This window comes from Salvia hispanica, chromosome 2, assembly GCF_029641045.1.
Source record: "Salvia hispanica isolate PSC_SH4W2 chromosome 2, Shi_PSC_v1, whole genome shotgun sequence".
Classification (NCBI taxonomy): Eukaryota; Viridiplantae; Streptophyta; class Magnoliopsida; order Lamiales; family Lamiaceae; genus Salvia; species Salvia hispanica.
This window is the reverse complement of record NC_142693.1, coordinates 14896134-14919694: the sequence shown is the minus strand read 5'-3', so window position 1 is coordinate 14919694 and position 23561 is coordinate 14896134. Positions and strand designations below refer to the sequence as shown.

Genomic DNA, 23561 nt, shown 5'->3' with positions numbered 1-23561 from the left:
GTTCCTGCTCCTCGCTAGATCTACTCCTCCAGCATCTCCTGGATCTAGCGCTACACACACACCTGGCTTAACAAAACTTGTTAGATCCAGCAGAAATGTGATGTTTTTCACTACATAACCAATGCATGAAATTAGCCTTATCACTAACTCTGCTAACTCATTAATGCAGTGTATTAAAAGTCGATACAGTGACATTAAAATGTCAATCCATAATATCAACACATTATATTAAAGTTCAACAAAATACATTTTAATGTCATTGTGTTGACATTTTTAATACATTGCGTTGATGAGTTAACAAGTTAGTAACTTAAGAAAGTTAGCAATTGATCATTACCCTTAGGACGAAAAATGTAAAATGGTCATATGTTTAGGACCAATTTTGGCCTTTACTCTTTAGTATATTTTTATATATAGCATTAAAAAAGAATAAAATATTTGAAATCCCACTTTTAAATATTTTGTGTATAAAATATTTTTCTTTTGCATAATGATATTACGGTATATTGAAAAATCGATATGGTATAATAACAGTATGATATTTTGTCATAGCGCAATTTTCATACTGTTATACAGTATTGACCCATCCCTATCTAAATGATATAAACCGTATATCATAATTTATATTCCCTTCGTCCCATAATAGATGTCACACTTTTTTTTTTGTTTTGTCCCACAAAAGATATCACATTTTCATTTTTGGAAAAATTCTCTCTCATATGAATATAAAAATCATATTTTCTCTCTCCACTTTAAAGCCTCCTAAAATCTCGTATCATCCCAAAAGTGTAACATTTTTTGTAGGACAGAGGGAGCATAGACTAATAAAAATCCAAATTTCACTAAAATTACTAAACAATATTTTTGAGGCCACCGAGTTTTAAACCTTAGCGGCAAGAAAGAGAGATGTCTCTTCTACCGCTATATATTATCACTTCTTTTATGTGTTAATTCGAAAATCATTTAAAATCTAAGAACAATTTTTTTTTAAAAAATATTGGGCATAAATCGCACCCGCAGCAATTTGCAGAGACTTAGTACTCTGCAATGCCACATGCATGCACATCGTGGTCTCTATGAATGAGCAAATTGTTAACCATTGTGAATGCTCTTAAATATTTTTTCCACCAATAAATATGGTGGCAATCACAATTAGTACTAGTTGAAATGCTTTGAAAGTAGAGTTGAAATTGCAAATAATGAACAGATTTATTGAAAAAGGACCTTAATAGTTTGCATACACACACAATCAAGGGAGATGTCACCGCTGAGTGGCTTCTCTCACAGAATCAAGATGACTACAAACACACACACAAACTGACTTATTGGATATACACACAATCAGTTTAGACATTCTGGTAGCCTCACATATCACGCAACAACGATCTCTTGGTTTAAGCCTCCGTCGCTCATGCCTACACAGCCGCCGGCCCCACAACCTCCGCAACCACCAGATTTCTCCATGTTCTTAGAACCACCAGTACTAACACCGGAGTTACCCATCACGCTTCCACATCCACCACCACAGCCACCACATCCACCACCACAGCCACCGCTAACACCATTTTTAGCCATCATGCTTCCACATCCACCACCACAGCCACCGCCACATCCACTACCACACCCACCGCTGACACCATCTTTAGCCATCACACTTCCACATCCACCACCACATCCACTACCACAGCCACCGCTAACACCATCTTTAGCCATCATGCTTCCACACCCACCACTACCACCACATCCACCACAACCACCTGTGTTAGCCGTCATGCTTCCACATCCACCACAACCACCAGACTCCACGGTCCTCACTCCATTTCCACATCCGCTGCCACATCCTCCACAACCTCCAGCGAGAACACCTGTGTTTGCTGCAACCAATTCCTTCGGCAGAGGAGCCTGGTTGGTCTCTTTTCCTACTGCAATATTATGTGCTTCGTTTGAGAGTTCTTCGCTGTGCAACGCCATATTGCAATGCCCTTCATTTCTCAATATGTTACCTAGTATAAATGTAACTATGAGGCTGGGCAAAACGAACCAGTCTTCTTTTACCTAAAATCCCAAAAATAGCAATAAAGTGATGAGTGATTAATATACTTAACCGAACATGACTGAGTTCCTTAACACACAATAATAGTACCTTGACAGTGCCAGACTTCATGTCAAGTAATGCCACTGTTGTTCCATATGGCTCTTCAGTAGAGAATTTTACAGCTGTTATTAGGTGAGGTTCATGTTGATGCTCAGCTTTGTGTTTTGCACAGCGCCTTGATTCATAGTCCAGCCTTCCACCAAGAAAAAGTCTTACCTGTATGAACACAGATGTTATGAACATAAAAGAATAATGCCTAAGAAACTAGAGATTCTTTGTTGTTCTATTGGAGATTCTTTGCTGTATAGCAAATCAAAATGTAAAAATGGAGGATACATACAGTATGAGGACCGGTCATCTCGAAGAGGTGTCCGTCATCATTGTTTGTGTTCGGAAGCTTAAGGGACCATGGAGAATTCACCATAGACCACTTGGACTCTGCACCCTCGGCCAGAGTACATGCTTTGCCCGAATCCATGATTCCAACCACTACTTTCTTCCTAGATTCTTTCTTGCCTTTTGACTTATGTTGATCTCTGAAATCAGGAGATTATACAACATAAGTAGACTGTTCTTCAAATCCAAATATGTACATTTTCCATCCAAACAACTTCTTATAACATTATCCATAAGATAATCTAAGCATATTGCATTAGTTACTACCCCAACTTCAAGCTAAATAATGACGAAAAAGTTAAAAGTGAGATGGCGAAACAAAATTAAGTAGAAGGAATACAAAATGCATACATACGCACCCAACTAAGCCCAAAAACACTGCAACTTATAATGAAGGAAAGACAAATCTTAGATACCTCATATGCAGGTTGAGAACCATGTTTCCTTCCTCATCTTCTATGCGTGCCCAATTTTTAGAGAATTGGGCCCTGACTGGCAATGGGAACAAGCAAGAACTTTTCGAAAATGGCCGAGACCGAACCATATGAAGTTTATGTGGTGCTGGGGTAGGTATGGTAACTGATATGGCCACTCGCAAGCCAATCGGCTTAGATTCCGTGATGTGTGAACTAGGAACCAAATCCAACCATTTTTCCACAGTAAGATTGGAGTCAGGTGACAGGAAGTCTTCCAGAGATATGAAAGTAGTGCCTATGTTCTTGACTTTTTTTATGAGCGGTGAAACAGAAGGTGAGGACATGAGCTCAAAGAGCAGATTCCCAGTAGGCTCACACTGGAAGCATGCCACTTGTTTCTCACCAGATTCAGAGAGAATTTTCAGGGTTCTCTTTGCATTGAAGATCATATCTGGCTGCGATTTACTGAAGGACACACAGAGACTTCCATTGTGTCCCTCTGGAAGATTCCTTACACTCACAAACTCCAACATGACCTGAAGAATTGAATAAACATATCAATTTTATACTTTAGCCATATCATTTTCCTATTTAATCATGCATAATGGAGAAACATGGTATAGACTGCTGAAGCCCCATTTGTACAGGATGATTAGACATAATATCTAGAATGCTTTAGTTCAAAAGAAAATGACTATTGTTATATTGTCTCTGAGAAACAGATTCTCAACAAAGCATTCAGTCTCGCTGTGAATAGCATGATGCAAAACAGTATGAATAGAAGTCTCTCCACTTCTTTCGTTCTTTCTTTTCTTTTCATCTGCTTCTTTTTCTCTTTAAAAATGAATTCTTGTGTGAGTCAAGATACAAAGGGATTTAATTTGTGAAGCAATTATAAGCATATGCAACCATAAAGGACAAATGATCTGAAGAGAAAATCTGTCATCAAAAAAGCTGAATCGTATTTGGTGGATAAGGATCACATATCAAAGTAAAACAGGGTAGTATGTGATATAGGGTATCTCAGGTAAAGACAGGTTCATATCATAAACTTTTGATCTTTATAGATTCTAATCCCAGAAACTGAAAGATGCTGTGCTAAAACCATTTCCCCAGCTATATGGTGATGTAACAGTGTGCTTAAGGATTTATGGGTTTGAAATAATAGCGGAAAAGAGAATGGTGGCATAAAATCAACCTAGTGCAATGCAATATGCATACATGTCTATTCAAAGAGTGTTGTAAAGGTCTTGAGAAGTACCTCAAAAACTTTTGTCGCAGGAAGTGCTACTATTGGGCTCTCATTCAAACTTGCTACCTTCTTCGTGACAGTGCCCAAGTAAGGAGTAAGTCTGACCGGTGAAGGGGCATTGCCCTTGTACATTGCTCCAGCTCTCCAATACCTATGGCCATACAGGTCCTCAAAGGTCTTGGTCGTCCCAGTAAACCCAACATCCAATTTCTGACCCTTTGTTCTATCAGAATCAGTGTCATCATGTTCCAAAATTTTTCCCATTATTTTTAGAAGATCTTCACAATAAGACACTGGATGCAACTGATGAGTGTGCCAGATAAGGTCAATGTCGTAAGTGGGGACAGAGAAGCTCTTGATGCCTTTCTCCTTGTTTCTCTTGATTAGGTGCAGAAATCCTTTGTACCTTGCCACAGCTCCTATAATATAGCGAGTGTCGTTCATATGGCATTGGGAGACCTGCAATATAAAAGGAGAAGAAAATACACGAAAAGATTGAATTTTCTGAATCAAGTAATAGACACTGTTTGATGCATGACTCTAAAAATGGAAAATAATGTATATATAGAAACTATAAAAGGAGCCTAAAATTAAAATGACTATAGTTATCAGGCTTGCCTGATAAAAGAAAGGGGCTTGTCTTTGAGCAGCTGCGATCAAATCATACTTCGTGAAATTCTCTGCCACTACTCCTTGACCAGAGATATTCTCTTGCTGAAGTTCCAAATCCAGTTCAAATGGCTCGCCGGGGAATAATCTTTTCCAAGCGTCTTCGGTTTGCTTTCTCGAAGTTCCCTCCACAGAAGAAATAACATTCTTGTTGTCAAGAATTCGGCCATAGAACTCCTCGCAGTCTTTTTTGTATCTAACCTGGAGGATTAGGCCAGTTCAATCTTGTGCTAACACAATACATTGCTGAAGTCAACAATAAAGTAAAGAGCGTGGAGGCATACTGGATTGAGCCTGTGAGAGTGCCATATCCATTCACAATCTAAAGGGACAACCAATGGAGCTTCAAAAAGTGGCGATTCAGAATGTTTCGCCAGCATTGGAAGCCAATAAGCATTGTACCTAGTGGTAGAAAAAAGACGATTCCCGTTAAGATGATAAAGAAAGTAGAAACTATGATGAAGATCCTTGTGATGGTGGATACAAAGTCATCATCCTGACTACATACCAAGAGATCTGATCAATTAACAGATATATTAAGCACTATTGTTAGGGGATATAGCAATTCAACTTTTCCAATTCTAGGTCGAATTTGCTTCCGGTTATCAGGAGCGTGCCAACATAGCAATAGACCGCCGACTTAAAACATCATCAATAACATTAAAACTACTCAAAACACGGCATCTACTAAGCATTCTACTACAATCACCAATCATCCATTAATTTAAGCATCTATGATCTATACACATCAACTATTAGAATAAACAAATAGATGCGCGAATTGCTTGCCTGTAAATGGCCCTATCTAGGCCAGGGCTGTCATAGAGCCAACGGTTCCGATCAACAGCCTCGAGAAACTTGAGCTGCCTTTTTGCGGCGGAAACAAGGTCGACGTTGATCTCAGTGTTCTGTGCTGCTTCCCATTCCAACTCCTGCTGCTTCTCCATTCTTCACAGCTTTTAACTACCGAAACAATAACACACTAAGAAAACAGAATTTTCACAGCCAGTAAAAGCGCACGATCGGAAATTCAATACACGGAGTATAATCTATCCCCAAATCAGATATCAATTCAGTAAATGAACGGAATCCTGATCACTTCCGTTTCGGATTTCAAGTAAACTAACAATTGTTCTACAAAATTATGTTACTTAAGTGTAACGTAAAATTAGCAAGCAAAACTATTATATTAACTGAAAACGATGATCGGAAAAAGAAGGATGATTATGAACAGAAGATGACGAGAAAGCGTTAGGAAGTTCACCTCAAAATTACTTTTCCGTTGACGAAATATTAGATGAGGAATGAGCGCTGAATTTACCGGTATTTATAGCATATTCCATGGGTACGATATTTTTAGTTCAAGTAGTACAAATAGGGAGTGAATGACGAAACTACCCTCTTCCATAATGGAATGCCCTTCAACTGCTGTTTCACAACTAATTTATTCTTTTCGTTTTGGATAGGCTTATTGCAAGTAATTATATTTAAATTTGTGTATGACGAAATTATTTTTATTATTTTAAATCAAAAGATTTAAAATGATGAGACTCTGTTTACTTTTCTCAATTGTTACGTTTTCTATTAACCAGCTAATGTCATACGTTTTCTATTATAACTCTTTGAGTCATAATTCGCTTATTTTCCCCGTAACTATTTTTTATCTATATTGATAAATATACTTTAGATAGAGATAAATCAATTTATGGAAATCAAATTAAATTGAATAGCCTTATCTAAAAAATAAGTACTAGTACTCCTACCTACATATTTCCGTACACAATTGATTTTGTTAATTACAATTATTTTCCATTTTGTAGATAAATTACTATACAGAGTACTCTGTAATAGTATATAATAATCCTAACATCATTTGGCATATGATTACTTTTTTAATTGAGATACTGTGAAAATTGTTGAAGGATATACGGAATATATGATTTGTTGTATTAATGAAATAGAATATATTTAATTTTCTAAAAAAAATCATATTGGGAAGGAATATTTAAACATTAAATACCAGTATAAATTTTGTACTAATTACTAAAAAATTAATAGAAAATTATGACAAATATCATGTCTGTAAATCACTATCTTAATTATGGTTGACATAATATATTGCAATAAATCGAGCAAATATACCATAATTTTCTTTGCATGGCTTGGCAGTTGAAAGACCAAAAAGATAAAGATGAAGTGGGGTCACAGTATTACAATCCCACCCTGTTATATCTATTATTTACACGTTCAATAATCTGTATTCTATTAAACAAAAAAAAATGACAAATAAAATTATCTAATTATTACACCTACACGATAAATATAGTTTTCATCAAAACTTGAGGTTTTTCCCATAAAATGGTAAATGGAGATGGTAATTGCTATTTTAGAGAAGGACATAATTGGGAAATTTTCAAGTGATGAATAGAATTTGTCACAATGTGTAGCATAGGAAGTACAAGGAGGTCCACGTCGATATATGACCCACTTTAAATAACAAAACATAAATTACATTTGTCTTTTTCATAAAATATAAAAGAAAAATGATAACTTACACGCCATCCTCGTAGACTGTAAATTATAAAGTGGTAATAATGCACGTATTAATTATTGGTTGAGCTCACTATAGAAAAAATTAAAATCAATCACCTGCCCCCATGATTCTTTGCATAGGTTTAGCAATTCAGGAAAAGGAAAAAGAAGACACAGAAATTTCACATGAAGTTGCAGTTTGGGCCTAATTTCAGTAGAAAACATCAGCTGCTGCACAAACTGCATGATATTCTTTTTTTGCTCACATAAAAGCCTAAGAAGAAGGCATCACCCCCTCCAAAACGTGATCTCGATCACCATCTCAATATCTTGACGAACTAAGCAACTGCTGGAATCACGCAAATACCACAACCGAAAAGTATGTAAAAAGCCAACCATACGCCATATTTTTGGCTCAAAGGAAATCGTGATTACATACATCGGATGCAACTAGTGATACACGTGAGCTGAGGTAAATAGCCTATGTCAATCTTATGAAAGACGCATCAGTTAATTTCATCCAAATAAGGAAACAAGCACAAACCTTCAAGTGAACTTATAGGTTTACTAGCTCCCACAGATTTAGCAGAGCACCCTTTGATGGAAAGTTTACATCAGCTGTCTTCTGAATTTGTGTTCGTCTCTGGTTTGGCATTTTGCTCCAAGTACTCCTCTTCAATAGTTTCTTTAAGGATGAAAAGTCTCTGGATAACAATAGGTTGGTCCATTTTCTTGGCTTCCCTGATTTCAGTCTCTTCCATATTGAGATGGTATGCATCGAGCATGATCTTAATCCACTTGTGCAGCTCCTTGGGAGTTCTGAAACGTCAGATGAAGATGCAGTTACATCAGAAACAGATTCTGAATCTTTTATATGGCTAAACAGTTCGGAAAAAAAGATTTTTCACTACGTGTATATAGCATTTGGTTGTTTGATATCATGTTCGTCGCCAGGCGAGAAAGCGGTGGCCAATGCTGAAAATCGCTCTTCAGGATCTGTGATGTTCAGCAAATACTTCAGGAGTTTAATTTCCTGGGGCACAATACTCCTCAAACTGCTCTGTGTTGCCTTGTATATACGATACATTATATCTTTCACCTACAAAATTTTGCTCATTATAAACTGCATGAAAATGTACACCAAATTCTTGAGAAAATAAAATAGTAATGTTGCATGAGAAGTAATTTTTAGGGAAGAAATAAACACAATGATTTAGTTCAAGAATAATGAGAATTAGGATGCTTTTTAAAAACATACGGAGGTTTTGGCGTTTAGAGTAGTGTCTACTTCAGAAAGAATAATGGCATTTGAAATATCAGAAATTCGCCTAAACACAATGACTAGGTGGCAGTGTGGCTTAATACTTACGCTGTTGCTACTTTAGCCTTGTGAAATGGATTTAGCCCATTTTGGTGAGCAATTAAAAATCCTAAGAGCAACTTTTCTCAAAACCAATTGAGAAATGCAAGCCAACTGGATATAAACTACATCTAAGTATCATAAGAAAATATGTTATAAATTTGATGCATGTTTGCTGTAGACTATGTAATTGTTGCAAACCATTAGAAGAATAATCAATCAGCTTATTGAATGTCCAACCCATTAAGAGTCTAAGACCTTAAATCAATGATGGGAATAATATAGGTAGAGTAAAAAAAGAAGAGTCACAGCGTATAGCGGAGAATGATAAATGGAAAGCAAATGAACGGTGTTTTGCTTTTCAAATCAAATTGACATCTCAGGTATTAATAAGATTTTTGAATATGGAAAGCTGATTCACACCTCATTTTTCATAGTTGCTGACTCCTTTGCTGCTGACCAAGCACCATTTATCAATAGAATTAAAGAAGAGTCAAGCTCTTTTGCCTTGGCTAGGCCTTTTATTTTCTCACATGCTGCATCTATTGAAGGGGAGTTTAAGATGTCATCAAACTTAGCCTGTGCAATGTCTAATGTATCCACAATCTCCAGAGTATTATCGAAAGCGCTGACTGCTGATAAGCATCGAGTCCCCAGCCTAGCAACCGCTGCTCAATTATAAGATTACAATCAGACCCTTATTCGAGAACTTTGACAATCAGTTATAATAATCATAATATATAGGAAAAACAAAAATGACAACGCAATGCCTGAATTTACACTGGAAAATAAAACTAGGGTAATGAAATCCAAATTAGATGATAACGTGAGCCCCTATTGCATAATTTTTATAGGTATTTTCAATAACTGATTATATATGAACATGCATGCATACACTAGGACTCGGACTATAAATTTAAAAAATTCTTAGGATACAACAGAAGTCAAGCATGTTTAACACTAAAAGTACTTATGTAGACTAGCAATATGTATTTCACAATTGGCATAATGAGAGGCAAAAGTAATTGCATACGCCCTATTACATGATTATATCCCAAGTTCGAACATCCAAAAACAAATGAAGCACTTCTAAGCACCACATCACTTAGAATACACTATTTTCCTGGCTAGACACTTCAACCAAGTCATATAAAATAAAACTCGCTTAAAAACATATCCGTTGGACTGGATAAGCTATGCAAAAGCATTACCATCTCGGTCATCCAAGCTGTCATAGGTTTCTGAGACCAACGTGAGATGGCGAAAGAAACTGTCTGTAAAATCCCCACGTCTCTTTGCTACAATAGCATTGATATCCATGGGACTTTCTTGTATCTCTTTAAGCAGTGCAGTATGCTTTTCCATTTCATCATCAATCTGCCAAGTTCATGTGTGATTCATTTGTAGCTACAATGAAATTTTCAACTAATAATACACATTCTAATCCTCCAATCATTTCATAAGACAATAAGTAGCTGATTCGTAGCACATAAGCAGTTATGCCACACTGCTATTTTTTTTTCCAAAACCACAGAGATCAAACCAATTATTGGAATAAGAACAATTAGTTGAGTGAAATCAAAGATCAGCGAAGACATAGCTATGTTTACAAAGTAGTAAAATTGAGGAATCAATTGAGCGAAGTAAATAAAAATACACGAGAATTTACCTTTCTAACTCTCCTCGACAGGTCTATCAATTTTTGCTTCATATTTGAATCTTTTTCAGAATCGGCGCGGGTTTTACACCGATTATAAAATTTCTGCCGATATTTGCCCCACTCATCTCTGAAAATCAAGTATTTCTTCCAATCTCGAGACTTAGGTTTCTCGTTCAGGAAAAGGTCGATCATCTTATCAATAAATTGGGTTATCGTGTACCCCTCTGCAACTTCAACTTCAACGTCAGCTTCAACCTCAACCTCCATTCCAGCTGCGGCAGCACAAATCTTCCATTCAACTGAATCAAAGAGAATCACTCCAATTGCTGAACTAAAGCTGGGAACAATGAGCGATAAAACAAAAAATACAGCATACCTACGGTTCTTCTGGATTTCGCAGCTGTAAAGCTTTGGAAAATTTGAGAAGTTAGCAATTGAAGTGGTAATTTTGCAGAACGTGGAGATATTTCTGGATGGATTAGAGAGAGAGTGGAGGTGAAGAGAGAGAGTTTACAAGCCATGGTAGCGGTCTGTTTGAGCTGTCGACAAGGAAGGAAATGAATTTGGAGATAAGAAACGCCGACCAAAACGACGTCGCACTACTCGTTTCATAAACCCGCTTTAAACCCTCGCGGGAATTTCCCCCTTTCTAAACGACGACGTTTGCTTGGAATTGTAAATCTTAATTATAATAATTTCTCCAACTTAATCAACTCTAGACTGATCTTCACTTTTTCTAAATCAAAAAAATAAAAAAATTTACCGCCAAATGTCTTAAATTCAGAACGAATCTCACAAACTTATAAAAAAGAATTAGCATGTTTCAATACAAAATTGAAAATATGTTAAGTCAAATTGCTATCCAGAGATTCATTTCAAGTACAAAAGGTGCAGAATTTGTTGTGCCTGTGTGCTTCACAACAATTTCCAAATTATGAACAGGTCATAAAGATAGTATAAAATATTGTTAGATTAGATTAAGAAATTAAATTAGTGGAAGTGGACTTTAATTAGCAAAATTAGGGATCAAACCGAATTGACCAAGTAAACACACTAAATGTCAGAATATCTACATCTATCCAGTCTGTAACATTAATCCTCCCAAATTTTACAACTCTGTATACCTCATTTCATTGTTTCTCCAGTCAATCACTAATTGTCTTGCTTGCTCATCTAAATTTTATATTTTCTTTTGCTCATCAAAATTTAACTAGACTAAATAAAAACAACTATACCAAACATAATCATAGAGAAACTATAGAGTGGCCTAATTGTAATCAGATGATAGAGAAATTATAGAGTCACCTATTTGTCACCATATGGTTGCTTGTAAATCATATTCATTAACAATTATTTAAAGACTAATCCCATTTCCATGATCAATCATTCAAGGTAACTGACAAAGGGAGGGACAAAGATGAATTATAAGTAAATGGTGGCTCAGCCCCATAGCAAATTTAAATTTCCACAACAATAAAGAAATATCAACTACTCTAAAAACAAACAAATCATAATAATCATCAAGAGTATTAGTTAAAACTAATGGTCATTAAACTTATAGTTTATGCAATTAGATTAATATATCTCTAACTTGTTGTCAATGCTTAAGCACCAACCACTGTAGTCAAACTGGAATATCATCAGAGGTTTCTTCATTTCCATGTTTTTTGTCTTCCCTGAGAGGCTGAGAAATTCAATCCAGGAAACAAGATCAGCTGAGTTACCATGTTGTTTTCCTGATCAAAGCAAGCATAACTATAAAGTTTGAGATCATCAAAGCATCCCCCGATGGGGCGACTTTCTGTGACGATTTCAGGATGATGGAGGAGTTGGATATCGCGAATACGAGACTAATCACATGCTGCATCTTTCTCATATTCCTGTTGGTGAATTCAAGTTATGCACAAGAAGGTGAGTTTCTTGGTGTTCTTTGTTAGTTAGTAGTTATGTTCTGCCTTTTCTTTTCTAGATCTTGTACCTTAAACAATTTTATTGCCTTCATAAACTACAGAATATATAGAGAAAATGTTGAATAGAACATTTTATTGTATAACTTCAGCTGTTTAAATCATGTCTATGGAAACTAGGCAATTTAAAACAGGATCCAACATTAGTTTCTAGTAGTAGTGTTTATACTGTCAATATTTCACATTTTTGGGGGATGATCTTCAGCAGGCTCGCTTAGCATTCAGTGTTGCGCTGATACTGCCTTCACAGATCCGAATACCACTATTAGCTACATATCAGATGAAACTTGGTATCCTGATAACAAAAGTTGTCAAAACACAGTTTGGACCGGGGATGTCAATCAAGAGACTAACGAAGCAAGATATTTTGAGTCGGGATATAACAGCAAATGGTGTTACAGCTTGCCAACAAGGAATGGATCTTCCTATTTGATTAGAGGAACATTTCCTCTCAGCAATCCGCTGGAATCATCGCCTTCAGGCAACTTTTTCAGCGTATCAGTTGGCGAAACGGAAATAGAGAGAGTCAATTCTTCATCGAAGCGAGTTGAGGGATTATTTACAGCTATGAGTAACTACACTAACTTCTGCCTAGTGAAGGGAAAAGGGGAAGCATACCTTTCAAAGCTGGAACTTCGACCTTCGAATACTGTATACCTAGCGAGATACAATTCTAGCGTGCTCAAACTTGTCGATCGGGTAGATGTAGGAAACACAGTGGCTGATATCAGGTATGCCTTCTAATTGAAGGTTGTTGCAATGATGAACTAATTTAGCATGGTTTCTTTTCAAATAAAAACTACTGAAGTTGTCACCTAAGACTCTATTCTATTAGTAGTACTTATTAGTGAACATATAAATGGGAAGCTCTAATTAACATAACAACATCTATTATATAAATTTCGATCAAACCACAGAAGAATGTAATAAGAATTTGACTGAACAACTAATCTTCTACTTTACTCTATTTTGAGATCTCAGGTACCCACACGACTCGTATGATCGAATTTGGAGATCAGATGTATACCCTGATTCAACAGCTAGATACATACCGCCTCCCACCACCGATGTCAATATCACTGATCCAGACAATATAATGCCTCCACTTCAAGTATTAAAGACAGCTGTGACTCATCAGGAACGGTTGGAGTTTCAGTATGATACCCTCGATGCAGGATCAAGAAACTACAGCATCTACCTCTACTTTCTTGAGCTGAATGAATCTGTTCGAGTCGGGGAAAGGGTATTCAATGTGTTCATCAATGATAAGAATATGCATACGGTTGACATATTGGCTAGCGGTGCACCCTTCTTGAGAGTAACTCTCAACTTCACAACAAATGGAGTTCTTAATCTGACCTTGGTTAAAGCCTCGAATTCTCAGCTGGGACCCATCTGTAATGCTTATGAGATTTGGCAAGTTTACCCGAGGAATGCAGAAACGAATGCTGAGGAAGGTAACTAAGCACTTAAGTTACCTAATATTTTCATGCAAGAGATTAGACAGATGGCTAAGATTCTCGTATATCTATTTAGTGGCGGTGATAACGAAAGTGAAGAGCGAGTTGCTTGCCCAGAACCAAGATAGTGAAGTTCTGAAGACATGGTCCGGAGACCCTTGTCTCCCTCTTCCATGGCATGGTTTGTCTTGTGATGCTCCCAACGGTACCTCAATTATCACTGGAATGTGAGATGCTTCTCCATAATGCATACTCCTTTCTCAATGTGTTACACCTGCAAACTCGTTGTTCCAACGACGATTCTTCACTTTCTGCTGTCACAGGGACTTATCCTCCAACAGACTCACCGGGCCACTCCCTTCCAGTATTACCGACCTGAAATACCTGAAAGAATTGTACGACTCAGTACTCTTCTTTTTAGTTTCTTTTGTTGATTTATGAAAGTGACGATCAATGGTAAAACGCAGGAACTTGAGCAATAACGGCTTCATTGGCACTGTTCCTCAGTTTCCAGCTTCTTCCATGCTGATTTCACTGTAATAATTCAACTCAACTTAGTATGTTAGACTATTTTATTTTGTAGTATCAGATAATTTAAGACAGTCATCTATGAGTTTTTCGGTTATTTTGCAGGGATGTGAGCCACAATGAACTCACAGGAAACATCACATTCACTATTTCCAAAATGAAACATTTGGAGAAACTGTAAGTTCACACACTATATTCTTGACAAACTACTAGGTGCTGTTTAAACTGGTTTTGTCAGTGAATTATCGTTTATCTAAACTCGAATCTATTTTGTTGTTCAATAGATATTTCGGCTGCAATTCTCACCTCACAGGAAGTATTCCTACAGACTTAAGCAAGTCAAATCTCAGTACAGAGTAAGATGTTTATCCTTTTAGGAATCCACAGCATATTTACGGTGCAAAACTATCGTTAATCGTTATCTACATCCGTTATGTATATGTACCTTTGAGAGAGAATTGACTCCTTATTTAGCCATCTACATTCATATATGCAGCAATGGGGTATGCAATGCTCAGGCATCCTCCCATTCGGCTCGGATTCTCATAGGCACAATTGCAGCTGGATCTCTGTTAGTTATAGCCATAGCCGTAGCTGGGACATGCCTGTTCTGTATTTACAAAAAGAAAAGGAGCACTCTACACAAGTACGATGACAAGAGGCAACTGACGTCGAAAAGTAAGTACACAGAAAATCTCAATGTGTTTTGGGATGGAGAATTTTATTTCATGAAGCTACAACAGCATTGCTTTAAAGCGCAGATGCGATCTATGCAATATCGAGCACAGAATCCGTGGCTACAAAATCAATTTCTATCCAAAGTTTCACACTGAAGTGCATAGAAGCTTCCATACAAAACTACAAAACACTGATAGGAGAAGGTGGATTTGGATCAGTCTATCGTGGCACTCTAGCCGATGGTCAAGAAGTGGCAGTGAAGGTCCGATCAGCCACCTCAACACAGGGAACCCGTGAGTTCGATAATGAAGTAAGCTTCTATCATTTATATACACCATATGAGAGATGACATTACTTCTTCTGTGATGTCCATGCCAGCCTTACAGTATCTGTATCGTTAAATTATGCAGCTAAACCTGCTCTCAGCAATTAGACACGAGAACTTGGTGCCATTGATCGGATATTGCTGTGAGAATGACCAGCAAATTCTTGTCTATCCTTTCATGTCGAATGGTTCTTTACAAGACCGCCTATATGGTAAATCTTGTTTACATTGAAATCGATCAAAGTTAGATTCTCTCCGGATTTTATTCATCTATTCTCATTCAATAACAGGAGCAGCAGCAAAGCGTAAAGTCCTTGACTGGCCAACAAGACTTTCCATTGCTTTAGGTGCTGCAAGAGGCAAGTAGCAAACAGTTCCATTAAAAATCATGTTTTTACTAATCTATAGTAGTATCATTTTTCATGAGCTTAATCACATTTTCAAACCAACTATGAAACTTTTTTCCAGGCTTAACATATCTTCACACCTTCTCCGAGCGTTGTGTAATACACAGAGATGTGAAATCGAGTAATATACTTCTGGATCATAGCATGAGTGCAAAGGTTTCGGACTTTGGATTCTCGAAATATGCACCTCAAGAAGGGGATAGCGGTACTTCTCTTGAAGTAAGAGGCACTGCAGGATACCTTGACCCGGAGTAAGTTTGCAGTATCAGCCTTTCATGAATCATATAAGAATTACCACTTTCTATCTCCTAACAAAACTGTGCCTTCTCAGGTACTACTCAACGCAGCATCTATCAGCAAAAAGCGATGTCTTTAGCTTTGGGGTCGTTTTACTGGAAATTGTAAGCGGCCGAGAGCCTCTCAATATAAACAGGCCAAGAAATGAGTGGAGCTTGGTGGAATGGGTAAGGTTTTATACATGAAAGAGATGAAATTATAGTGCAACCATTTATATTCACTTGTTTCATATTTCTTTGCTTTTTGAATAACATATAGGCAAAGCCTCATATAAAGAACTCAAAAGTAGAAGAGATAGTGGATCCTAGCATTAAAGGAGGATACCATGCTGAAGCAATGTGGAGAGTTGTAGAGGTAGCTTTGGCGTGTATTGAACCTTACTCGGCTTATCGCCCCTGCATGGCAGACATTGTTCGTGAGCTAGAGGATGCTTTCATCATAGAGAACAATGCATCAGAATACATGAAATCCATTGAGAGTTTTGGTGGGTCTAATCGCTACTCAATAGAGAGGCCTATCGTCATACCACCAACTCCAGTTCCGACAGAGCCATCCCCTATTCTTATGCAGCCGCCTCCTCCACAGCCAAGGTGATCAGCTCGGGTAATTGAGATTGTTGCTTACGAAATCAGTCAGCTTACGATTGGATAAAAGATTTAGAAAACATGACTAGTTCTAGACTATTTGGTTTCTACCATTGCTTCATTACTAGTATTGTGTAAATACTATGACAGGATGGATGATAAGCAAACCAAAATGCCTTCCTCCAAGATGCATAGTGCAAGACCACCTAGTTTAGGCCAAAAATCATCCAGAGAATGAAAATTTTTACTCAGTTGAGCATCTGTATTCTTAATGGAGCCATCATGCCAATTGTAATGGCGTATAAGCCTCCATCTTCTCTTTAAATACGTAATTAGCAATGGCGTATTTCCCATTCATAGAATACAAAAAAAGCTTCCGATCAGGAAACTTTTTTTGCTTATGTTGATCATACACTTCGATGTTTCGTGTTTATTTTTGTATTGCCACCATATTTACAATTCGGTGTTAAGTGTATTTGTAAGGTTGATCTCGAATTTCATATATTTTCAAACTCATTATTCATCCCTGCCATTTGTGTAAAGCTTTTACTGTCTTGAGATGAAAGTTGCTCCCTTTTTCTCCCTTGAGTGAAAAATTACAGACATTTAACATGATTTTAAAAAACTGATTTTTCTTTTTCAAAAATTGATTACACCAAATTCATTTATTTATATTTTTTATTTCCTCGTGCGGCAGAGCCCTGTCTCGAAATCAATCATTTGAAATCAAAGAAATAATACACCAAAAAGGAAAATTATGCATCTTAGTAGTATTAAGAAATGCAATGTTGGCATATAAACAGTCAATTGCCTTTGGAGAAACAGCGCATAGTTACTGTGTCTATAAAAAACTAATGCCATTGTACCTTTCTGTGTCTATAAAAAACTAAAGCCCTTATTGGATGTACTAAAATTTGGCTACAAGCTAACTCAAGCAACTTGCAACAGACCATTGTGCCTTAGTAAGGCTTCGGGAGAGGGTTCACGCCCACGGAATTCCACAAAGACCTGACCAAATATTTTGGCAAATTAGAGATCATGTAAAAACCTTTTGTTGTATGAAATTTTGACTTAAAAAGAGTAAGATAGACACAGTATAATCACTTCTAACCTCTAGAGGAGCTTTTCCGCCTCCGAGAGCAAGAACTGTTTCTCGGAACCTATTGCCTGTTTCCTTCACCGCCTGTCACGAGGGATAAGTCACAACTCACAAGGTGTAAGAAAGACAGTTGCATTAACTATATTCCATGATATGCATATGTGCACCAAAACCATAGAACATCAAATACCTTATCATCATTCAATCCGGCATCTTCAAATGCTGAAAAGGCATCAGCTGACAAAACTTCAGCCCACTGCATGAAGATATGGGCATCAGTTGGTGTTAGCAAGAAAACAAGAAATTGGAAAATAGATGAGTTTCTCTGCTAAGGAAATATTCAGGGTAGTTTATGCCTAATGCTGTAGATCAAAAAGTAGCAAGGAATTGAACCAGAAAAGCATCTGAAAGGTTAAAGAGCACCGGAGTGCATACCCAAGCATTAATGCAGAGAGACCAAAAAATTACCTTGTAGCTGTAGTATCCAGCGGCATATCCACCAGCAAATATATGACTGAAACTGCAAAGGAACTTATCCTCTGGAAGTGGAGGAAGCACTTGAGTCTTTTCAGAAACTCTTCTGTCAACATGGAAGATTGACTCCGAACCACCTGGGACATACTTCGTGTGCAACTCTAGATCAAGAGTGGCAAATCGCAGCTGAAATATACATGAGAGCATATAAGTAGTTTCCATGGCAGTCAAAGGTAATCATGCAGTAGCATACTTTCTATAAGTGAGAAATGGAAACCCTGCTGAATAAATCAACAATCATTTCGATAGCGCTGCACCTACTTGTCTAAGACTTAAAGAACCAGCACGGAAAGTCCTAGCAGCAAGAAGCTTTTTGTATATGGCATCTGGAATGCTTTCACCAGTTTCATAATGCTTGCCGATACTCATCAAGGTATCTCTGCAAACAATAACACATTAAATCTTATCAATGAGTAAGATGACTGGAGAAGAATCAAAGAGTTTCTTATACTCCATTGACGAGCATGTCATTGAATGTTGGGAAAGAATCAACATATTAGCACTATAGCAGCTTTACAATCAGCAGTTTGGATCCAAATATTGTTTTAGGTTCAATTTTCAATTCTGAGACATTTCACAAGAACTAGTCAGGTCTACAAAAATAGGAACAAGTGGCACCAAACAGGAAAACCTGACCAGACAAAGAGAGGTGGCATTATAAGTATATAGTTAAGTATAACAGATCCTGGTTATTGGAAAGATAGGACATTTAAAATATATAAACAGGTAAAAATACCTACCTATGGTAGCACCAATTTTCCATGAATTGGGAAGGCAGTTCTACGGCATCCCACTCTACATTCCTTATACCAGCAACCAAACCCTCATCTTGCTTTGTCAGCATATGCTGAAGTGCATGGCCAAATTCATGGAATACGGTCTCAACCTACAAGTACCGTGAGTGAGAATCAATCACATAAAGAGTAGTTAAAACAAAGAATAGCACCAGGACTTCAGAGTTCAGACTTTCAAATTTTTCTCCAAAATCATTTCACATATGTTTGTCAATAATGGGAAAGATTTCATGCCATAGCATATTAATATGTAACTTGAGGGGGTATATATATAACAAATTTAGGACAGGCAAGTGTTAACTAAATTTCATTAATACTTCATGCTTAGTCCACAAATTGGAGTAGCTGCCACTAGCAGAGTAACACAGTCCAATCACAAACTGTAATAACTTATACTCCATCCGTACAAATCTTCTAGTTGGTAGTACAAGAAACATGTGCATACCTCACGGAATGTCATAAGGCTTGGCTTGTCCCCTACAGGTGGCATTTGGTTGCACACCATGTGGGCAACAGGCAACCTAGGAGAGGAGCCATCTCGCGACATGACACGACTTCGGCTAACTACTTCATCCATCCATGCTCCTCCTCGTTTCTCAGAAGGGCGAGAATATGGATCAAAATAGAAGTATGCAATAGGGTTACCTGAAGAAGCTTTGACACGATAAAAACGAACATCATTTATCCAAACCTACAGAGAAAATATATTCTGTTAGTGACAACCCCATGCATCATCAGACAAGCTCGCTCTGATCTTAAAACATAGATACAGAAAGTATCTTACTGGAGCTAAACCGTCTGCAGGCTCAACAGTGATCCCAAACAACTTGTTTGCCAGACTGAAAAGACCATCCATAACTTTTGGCAAAGAAAAGTAAGGTCTCAACTCTTCCTGTTGAATTCACTAAACGTGATCAGATTGAATATTCAGCAGAAGTAAGTAGGTAGATAGGAAGCATATTGAATCATACTAAAAGCAATCAAAGTTCTGCCATAAAGAAGATGCACAAAAAACTGTCACTATAGCTTCTAAATTCGAATTCTACACAAGTACACTATTTACGAAAGCACAGAGCAAACACAGAGTGACTAACAAAGTACCAACATAAAATAAATATTCATCAAAAATATTTATGACAGCAGACTAAATTTATTCAGATAAGATTAACGATCAAAGAATGATAACTAGCATTGAGGAATACATTACTGTAAGGAGTTCCTTTTCTAACATAAGCAGTAAGCAGAACTTACTTGGCAAACAAAAATATGAATAAATAATCATGCAGCATCTCTTTGCAGGAAGCGCAAAGGAACATATAAATAGCGGAAGAGTATCTGAATGAAAGCAAGCAGAGTATTTCATAAAAGCCATGTTGTCAAATAGCGGATATAGAGGAGATATGGCGCTATTACATAGCATTCTGCGATTGAAACGCTATCGCCACGCCGATTTATGACATTTTTCCGTGGCGGCCGCCACGGGCGCCATGGCGTTGATTTTGACTATTTACCTCTTATTTTGACTTTTTTTATCTCTAATTTTGACTTTTTAAATCCAATTTTAACTTTCTATCTTTGAATTTTTAATCCAATTTTGACTTTTTTATCTTTTGACTATTCAGCCCAATAACTAGAGACTGGCCCAATTAACCCTTACAGACCGGCCCAATTAACCCTTACAGGCCGACCCATTGACCCATACTTGGCCCAATTTTAAATTAAAAAGATAATTAATTAAGTTAAAATATATAAAGTAAATCATATTTCCACCATCATTTTATGCTTTATTAATTGTTTTAAAAGTTTTAGATGTTATATTTTTATTAGTTTCTAATTTTTGGATTAAACATAATAATTTATATAAGTATTATTTTATTTATTTAATTCTTGACCGCCATATCCCGCCATACCGATATGCCATATCCCTATGGCTGTTTTCGGGTAGATCGCCATAAGCCGCCATACCGAGATTGACAACATTGCATAAAAGACAAAGACGCTGCATGCTTTTGCATTTTCTACAGACTACAATTCAAACTAGTCTTTTTGAGAGAATTGATAGATCCACCAACTCACCTCATTTATTTCGTACTTCGATTCACGAAGTCTCTCACTCCAAAAGCTAGTATCCCAATGATTTAAGTCGTCAGCTTCTGGAGCACCTTGACTCTTTGAGAAAGCTTTGAGGTCTTCCATATCTGCCAGGCCAAACAACAATGTCAATGTAAAATCTTCCTATAAAAGTCTCCCTTTAAAGGCAAAGAGATACTATGTCGCTACATTCCAAAATTTATGTGTTAAGAATCATACTACCTTGAACTGCAGAATTCCAGGATGCAGATCGAAGTTTTTCAAGGAGTTCTTCTGCCTTATTAACAGTTGCCATCTTGCTGGCCATACTTACCTGATAAAGATCGCCCCATTAGGAATTTCTACAGATAGTTATATAGAAAATAAGAATCATACCTCTGCGTAGTTATTATATCCAAGAAGCTTAGCCTTCTCCAATCTAAGCTTCAAAATCTGGTCAATGATTGCTGTGTTATCCAGATCACCACTAGAAGCACGACTTATATAGGCACGATAGACTTCCTCACGTAAGGTTCTATTCTTAGCATGCTGCATAACAGCCATAAAACTAGGAGCATCCAAAGTAATTATCCAAGGCCCATTCTCTGTAGTGGCATTTTCATGTCCCTGTTTACATTGCAAAAATGAAAATAAGCAAGACCGCCTAATTGATAAGTGATAACATATCAAATAAAAAGATAGAGGTATAACCAAATCAATCATCCAATGTAAGTACCTTAGTCACTGCTGTTTGTGCACCCAGTCCGAGAGCAGTAGCTGGCAAACCTTCGATATCTTTCTTATCTGTTATTAATTTTTCAAATTTCTTTGTCGAATCCAAAACATTCTCCCCAAACTTTTGTGAGAGTTTAGCCAATTCCTGCAACAATTCAACAGACGAAAAGGTAATTATTTTTAGCAGAAAAAGTTCCAAATGTGCAGATATTGGCATACTATGCAACAGATATTTGTAAAACTAAGAGTAATAATATGCACATTCCATCCACATTTCATGATCATAGTTACATTGGTTCTGCTTTAAAAATGGATATGCTGGAGTGCATAGCATTGTGCACACAAGCAACGATGAACACTTGGAATCCCATGAGGATAAACAATAGCATAATAAACACAGCCAAGTTCATTCACGATCACATATTTTGTAGAGGATACCTGTTCAATCTTGTTGAACTCCTCCCTTTTATCATCTTCAAGTGCAACACCATTCAACACAGCCTCCTTTATTTGTGCTGCAGAAATTGATGAACGAGAAGGTCATCAAGATCAGAATGCCAATATAAACATCCTAATTATAAAAGAATGAACTAAGCAAAATCACATCTCGTCTGAATCCAAATATCTCCAAAAATCATAGTAAATACAGGTGTTTCAATGCACCTTCAACTATCCGTTTGCGAGCGTCACTGAGCTTCTCCCAATCAGGAGATTCTCTAATAGCTTTGAAGGCATTGTAGATAGGCTTGCTCTGACCTAACTTAAGCTCAAATGCCACTTTTTCCGGCTACAAAAGCCAAAGCAAGAAAACAACATACAAATCATGTTATCAACTGAATACACACATACGTACATAAAGTTGCATTTAATCCGTATATGCACCTGGACTTCTTCTATGGCGGAACGGAGATCGGCGTTATCTTTGACGGCCTTGAGATGCGAAACAGCGCCCCAAACCACAGCCATACGGTCGATTAACCTCTCCAGCGGCTCCACTAACTTGGGCCACGTCGGTTCCACCGTCCTCTCCAGTTCCGCCAGATCAGATTCCTACAAATTCCTCCAATCCAATTAACTCGAAATTCCAACGCGCAACAATTCAATTCAATCAACACAGAAAAACGCGAATACGAGAAATTCAAAAACACGCACCGATTGCTTGAGCAGCGCACGGATTCCAGGACGGACGTGTTCGGCCTGGATCGAATCGAACGGCGGGAAGTCGAAGTCGTTGAGCAGAGGATTGGTGTCGATCTCCGCCATTTCCGCGACGTCGGATAAAGGCGAGGCGCAGAAGGATCGGACGGAGGGACGCGAGGGAGCGAGGTGAGTTCGGTTGATCGGGTTGCGAGTGCGGAGAAGGCAGAGGGAGAAGGAGGAAGACCAGAGGGGACAGGGACGGGATTTGAGAGGAAGACGAGGGTAAAATGGGAAACGAGGTCTGAGAGAGGGGGGTTTTATGAGACAGACGGGTTGGAAATGGATAGACCGAGTGAGAGATATGAAGGACGCCATGAGAAGAAAAAAAAGGAAGGGTAGAAGAATAAAATGGTTACGAGAGATATGGGGAAATGGGGCGGGTACGGTTCGGATCCATCCGGATCTCATCCTGCTCAACACTTCAATTGGATAAAAGTTTACGCAATTTGATAGATTACAACCACAAGAAATGAATCAAACGCAAAGTAGTAGTAATTATTAAG

The 23561-nt window shown here is 37.5% G+C and overlaps 4 protein-coding genes across 8 annotated transcripts; 1 reads left to right on the top strand and 3 right to left on the bottom strand.

The window, feature by feature from the left end:
• Positions 1-1190: 1190 nt before the first annotated feature.
• Positions 1191-6188, bottom strand: LOC125213569 (glycine-rich domain-containing protein 1-like). Its single transcript, XM_048114192.2, has 9 exons — positions 6093-6188; positions 5618-5791; positions 5113-5230; positions 4778-5029; positions 4169-4618; positions 2908-3443; positions 2436-2631; positions 2144-2311; positions 1191-2055 (listed from the first exon to the last, which is right to left on the bottom strand). The coding sequence occupies exons 2-9, from the start codon at positions 5773-5775 to the stop codon at positions 1372-1374; spliced, it is 2562 nt and encodes an 853-aa protein (XP_047970149.1). The 5' UTR covers positions 5776-5791; positions 6093-6188; the 3' UTR covers positions 1191-1371.
• Positions 6189-7277: 1089 nt separating this feature from the next.
• On the bottom strand, positions 7278-10938 carry LOC125217123 (endoribonuclease E-like protein). Of its 4 annotated transcripts, none has more exons than XR_007175567.2 (7): positions 10757-10938; positions 10390-10679; positions 9932-10097; positions 9144-9388; positions 8272-8459; positions 7905-8179; positions 7278-7709 (listed from the first exon to the last, which is right to left on the bottom strand). XR_007175567.2 is itself a non-coding variant. In XM_048118950.2 (6 exons), exons 1-6 carry the CDS (start codon positions 10899-10901, stop codon positions 7975-7977), a joined length of 1239 nt encoding a protein of 412 aa, XP_047974907.1. In that variant the 5' UTR covers positions 10902-10938; the 3' UTR covers positions 7741-7974. The 4 variants fall into 4 exon arrangements, 1 of the variants encoding a protein (XP_047974907.1); XR_007175568.2 differs by having other exon boundaries at positions 7278-7706; XR_007175569.2 differs by lacking the exon at positions 7278-7709 and adding an exon at positions 7741-7827.
• Positions 10939-11907: 969 nt separating this feature from the next.
• Positions 11908-17121, top strand: LOC125209723 (nodulation receptor kinase-like). 2 transcript variants are annotated; one of them, XM_048109309.2, is made up of 15 exons: positions 11908-12291; positions 12556-13078; positions 13329-13804; positions 13884-14034; positions 14131-14202; positions 14275-14343; positions 14441-14512; positions 14620-14691; positions 14832-15013; positions 15097-15323; positions 15424-15550; positions 15629-15697; positions 15807-15996; positions 16077-16209; positions 16301-17121. In XM_048109309.2, the coding sequence occupies exons 1-15, from the start codon at positions 12198-12200 to the stop codon at positions 16634-16636; spliced, it is 2793 nt and encodes a 930-aa protein (XP_047965266.1). In that variant the 5' UTR covers positions 11908-12197; the 3' UTR covers positions 16637-17121. The 2 variants fall into 2 exon arrangements, with proteins under 2 accessions (XP_047965266.1, XP_047965263.1); XM_048109306.2 differs by having other exon boundaries at positions 11909-12291; positions 12553-13078.
• Positions 17122-17375: 254 nt separating this feature from the next.
• On the bottom strand, positions 17376-23465 carry LOC125201021 (putative cytosolic oligopeptidase A). The gene is made up of 16 exons (XM_048098892.2): positions 23011-23465; positions 22741-22908; positions 22522-22645; positions 22297-22373; positions 21860-22003; positions 21520-21750; positions 21367-21457; positions 21130-21251; positions 19838-19945; positions 19499-19744; positions 19000-19145; positions 18521-18638; positions 18194-18385; positions 17916-17981; positions 17738-17809; positions 17376-17634 (listed from the first exon to the last, which is right to left on the bottom strand). Exons 1-16 carry the CDS (start codon positions 23371-23373, stop codon positions 17557-17559), a joined length of 2346 nt encoding a protein of 781 aa, XP_047954849.1. The 5' UTR covers positions 23374-23465; the 3' UTR covers positions 17376-17556.
• Positions 23466-23561: the final 96 nt, after the last annotated feature.

What these genes read in the sequence shown, in the direction of transcription:
- LOC125213569 (XM_048114192.2), bottom strand. Translation starts at nt 5,775, where the DNA reads ATGGAGAAGCAGCAGGAGTTGGAATGGGAAGCAGCACAGAACACTGAG. An exon ending in AAGCCCCTTTCTTTTATCAG is followed by an intron (nt 4,619 to 4,777) that starts GCAAGCCTGATA and finishes TTTATATTGCAG; the next exon opens with GTCTCCCAATGCCATATGAA. An exon ending in TGAAGTCTGGCACTGTCAAG is followed by an intron (nt 2,056 to 2,143) that starts GTACTATTATTG and finishes TTGGGATTTTAG; the next exon opens with GTAAAAGAAGACTGGTTCGT.
- LOC125201021 (XM_048098892.2), bottom strand. Translation starts at nt 23,373, where the DNA reads ATGGCGTCCTTCATATCTCTCACTCGGTCTATCCATTTCCAACCCGTC. An exon ending in CACAAACAGCAGTGACTAAG is followed by an intron (nt 21,751 to 21,859) that starts GTACTTACATTG and finishes CAATGTAAACAG; the next exon opens with GGACATGAAAATGCCACTAC. An exon ending in GATATAATAACTACGCAGAG is followed by an intron (nt 21,458 to 21,519) that starts GTATGATTCTTA and finishes GATCTTTATCAG; the next exon opens with GTAAGTATGGCCAGCAAGAT.
- LOC125209723 (XM_048109306.2), top strand. Translation starts at nt 12,198, where the DNA reads ATGATGGAGGAGTTGGATATCGCGAATACGAGACTAATCACATGCTGC. An exon ending in TTCAAGTTATGCACAAGAAG is followed by an intron (nt 12,292 to 12,552) that starts GTGAGTTTCTTG and finishes GATGATCTTCAG; the next exon opens with CAGGCTCGCTTAGCATTCAG. An exon ending in AACACAGTGGCTGATATCAG is followed by an intron (nt 13,079 to 13,328) that starts GTATGCCTTCTA and finishes TTGAGATCTCAG; the next exon opens with GTACCCACACGACTCGTATG.
- LOC125217123 (XM_048118950.2), bottom strand. Translation starts at nt 10,901, where the DNA reads ATGGCTTGTAAACTCTCTCTCTTCACCTCCACTCTCTCTCTAATCCAT. An exon ending in GAAATCCAGAAGAACCGTAG is followed by an intron (nt 10,680 to 10,756) that starts GTATGCTGTATT and finishes TCTTTGATTCAG; the next exon opens with TTGAATGGAAGATTTGTGCT. An exon ending in CAACCAAATGCTATATACAC is followed by an intron (nt 8,180 to 8,271) that starts GTAGTGAAAAAT and finishes CTGACGTTTCAG; the next exon opens with AACTCCCAAGGAGCTGCACA.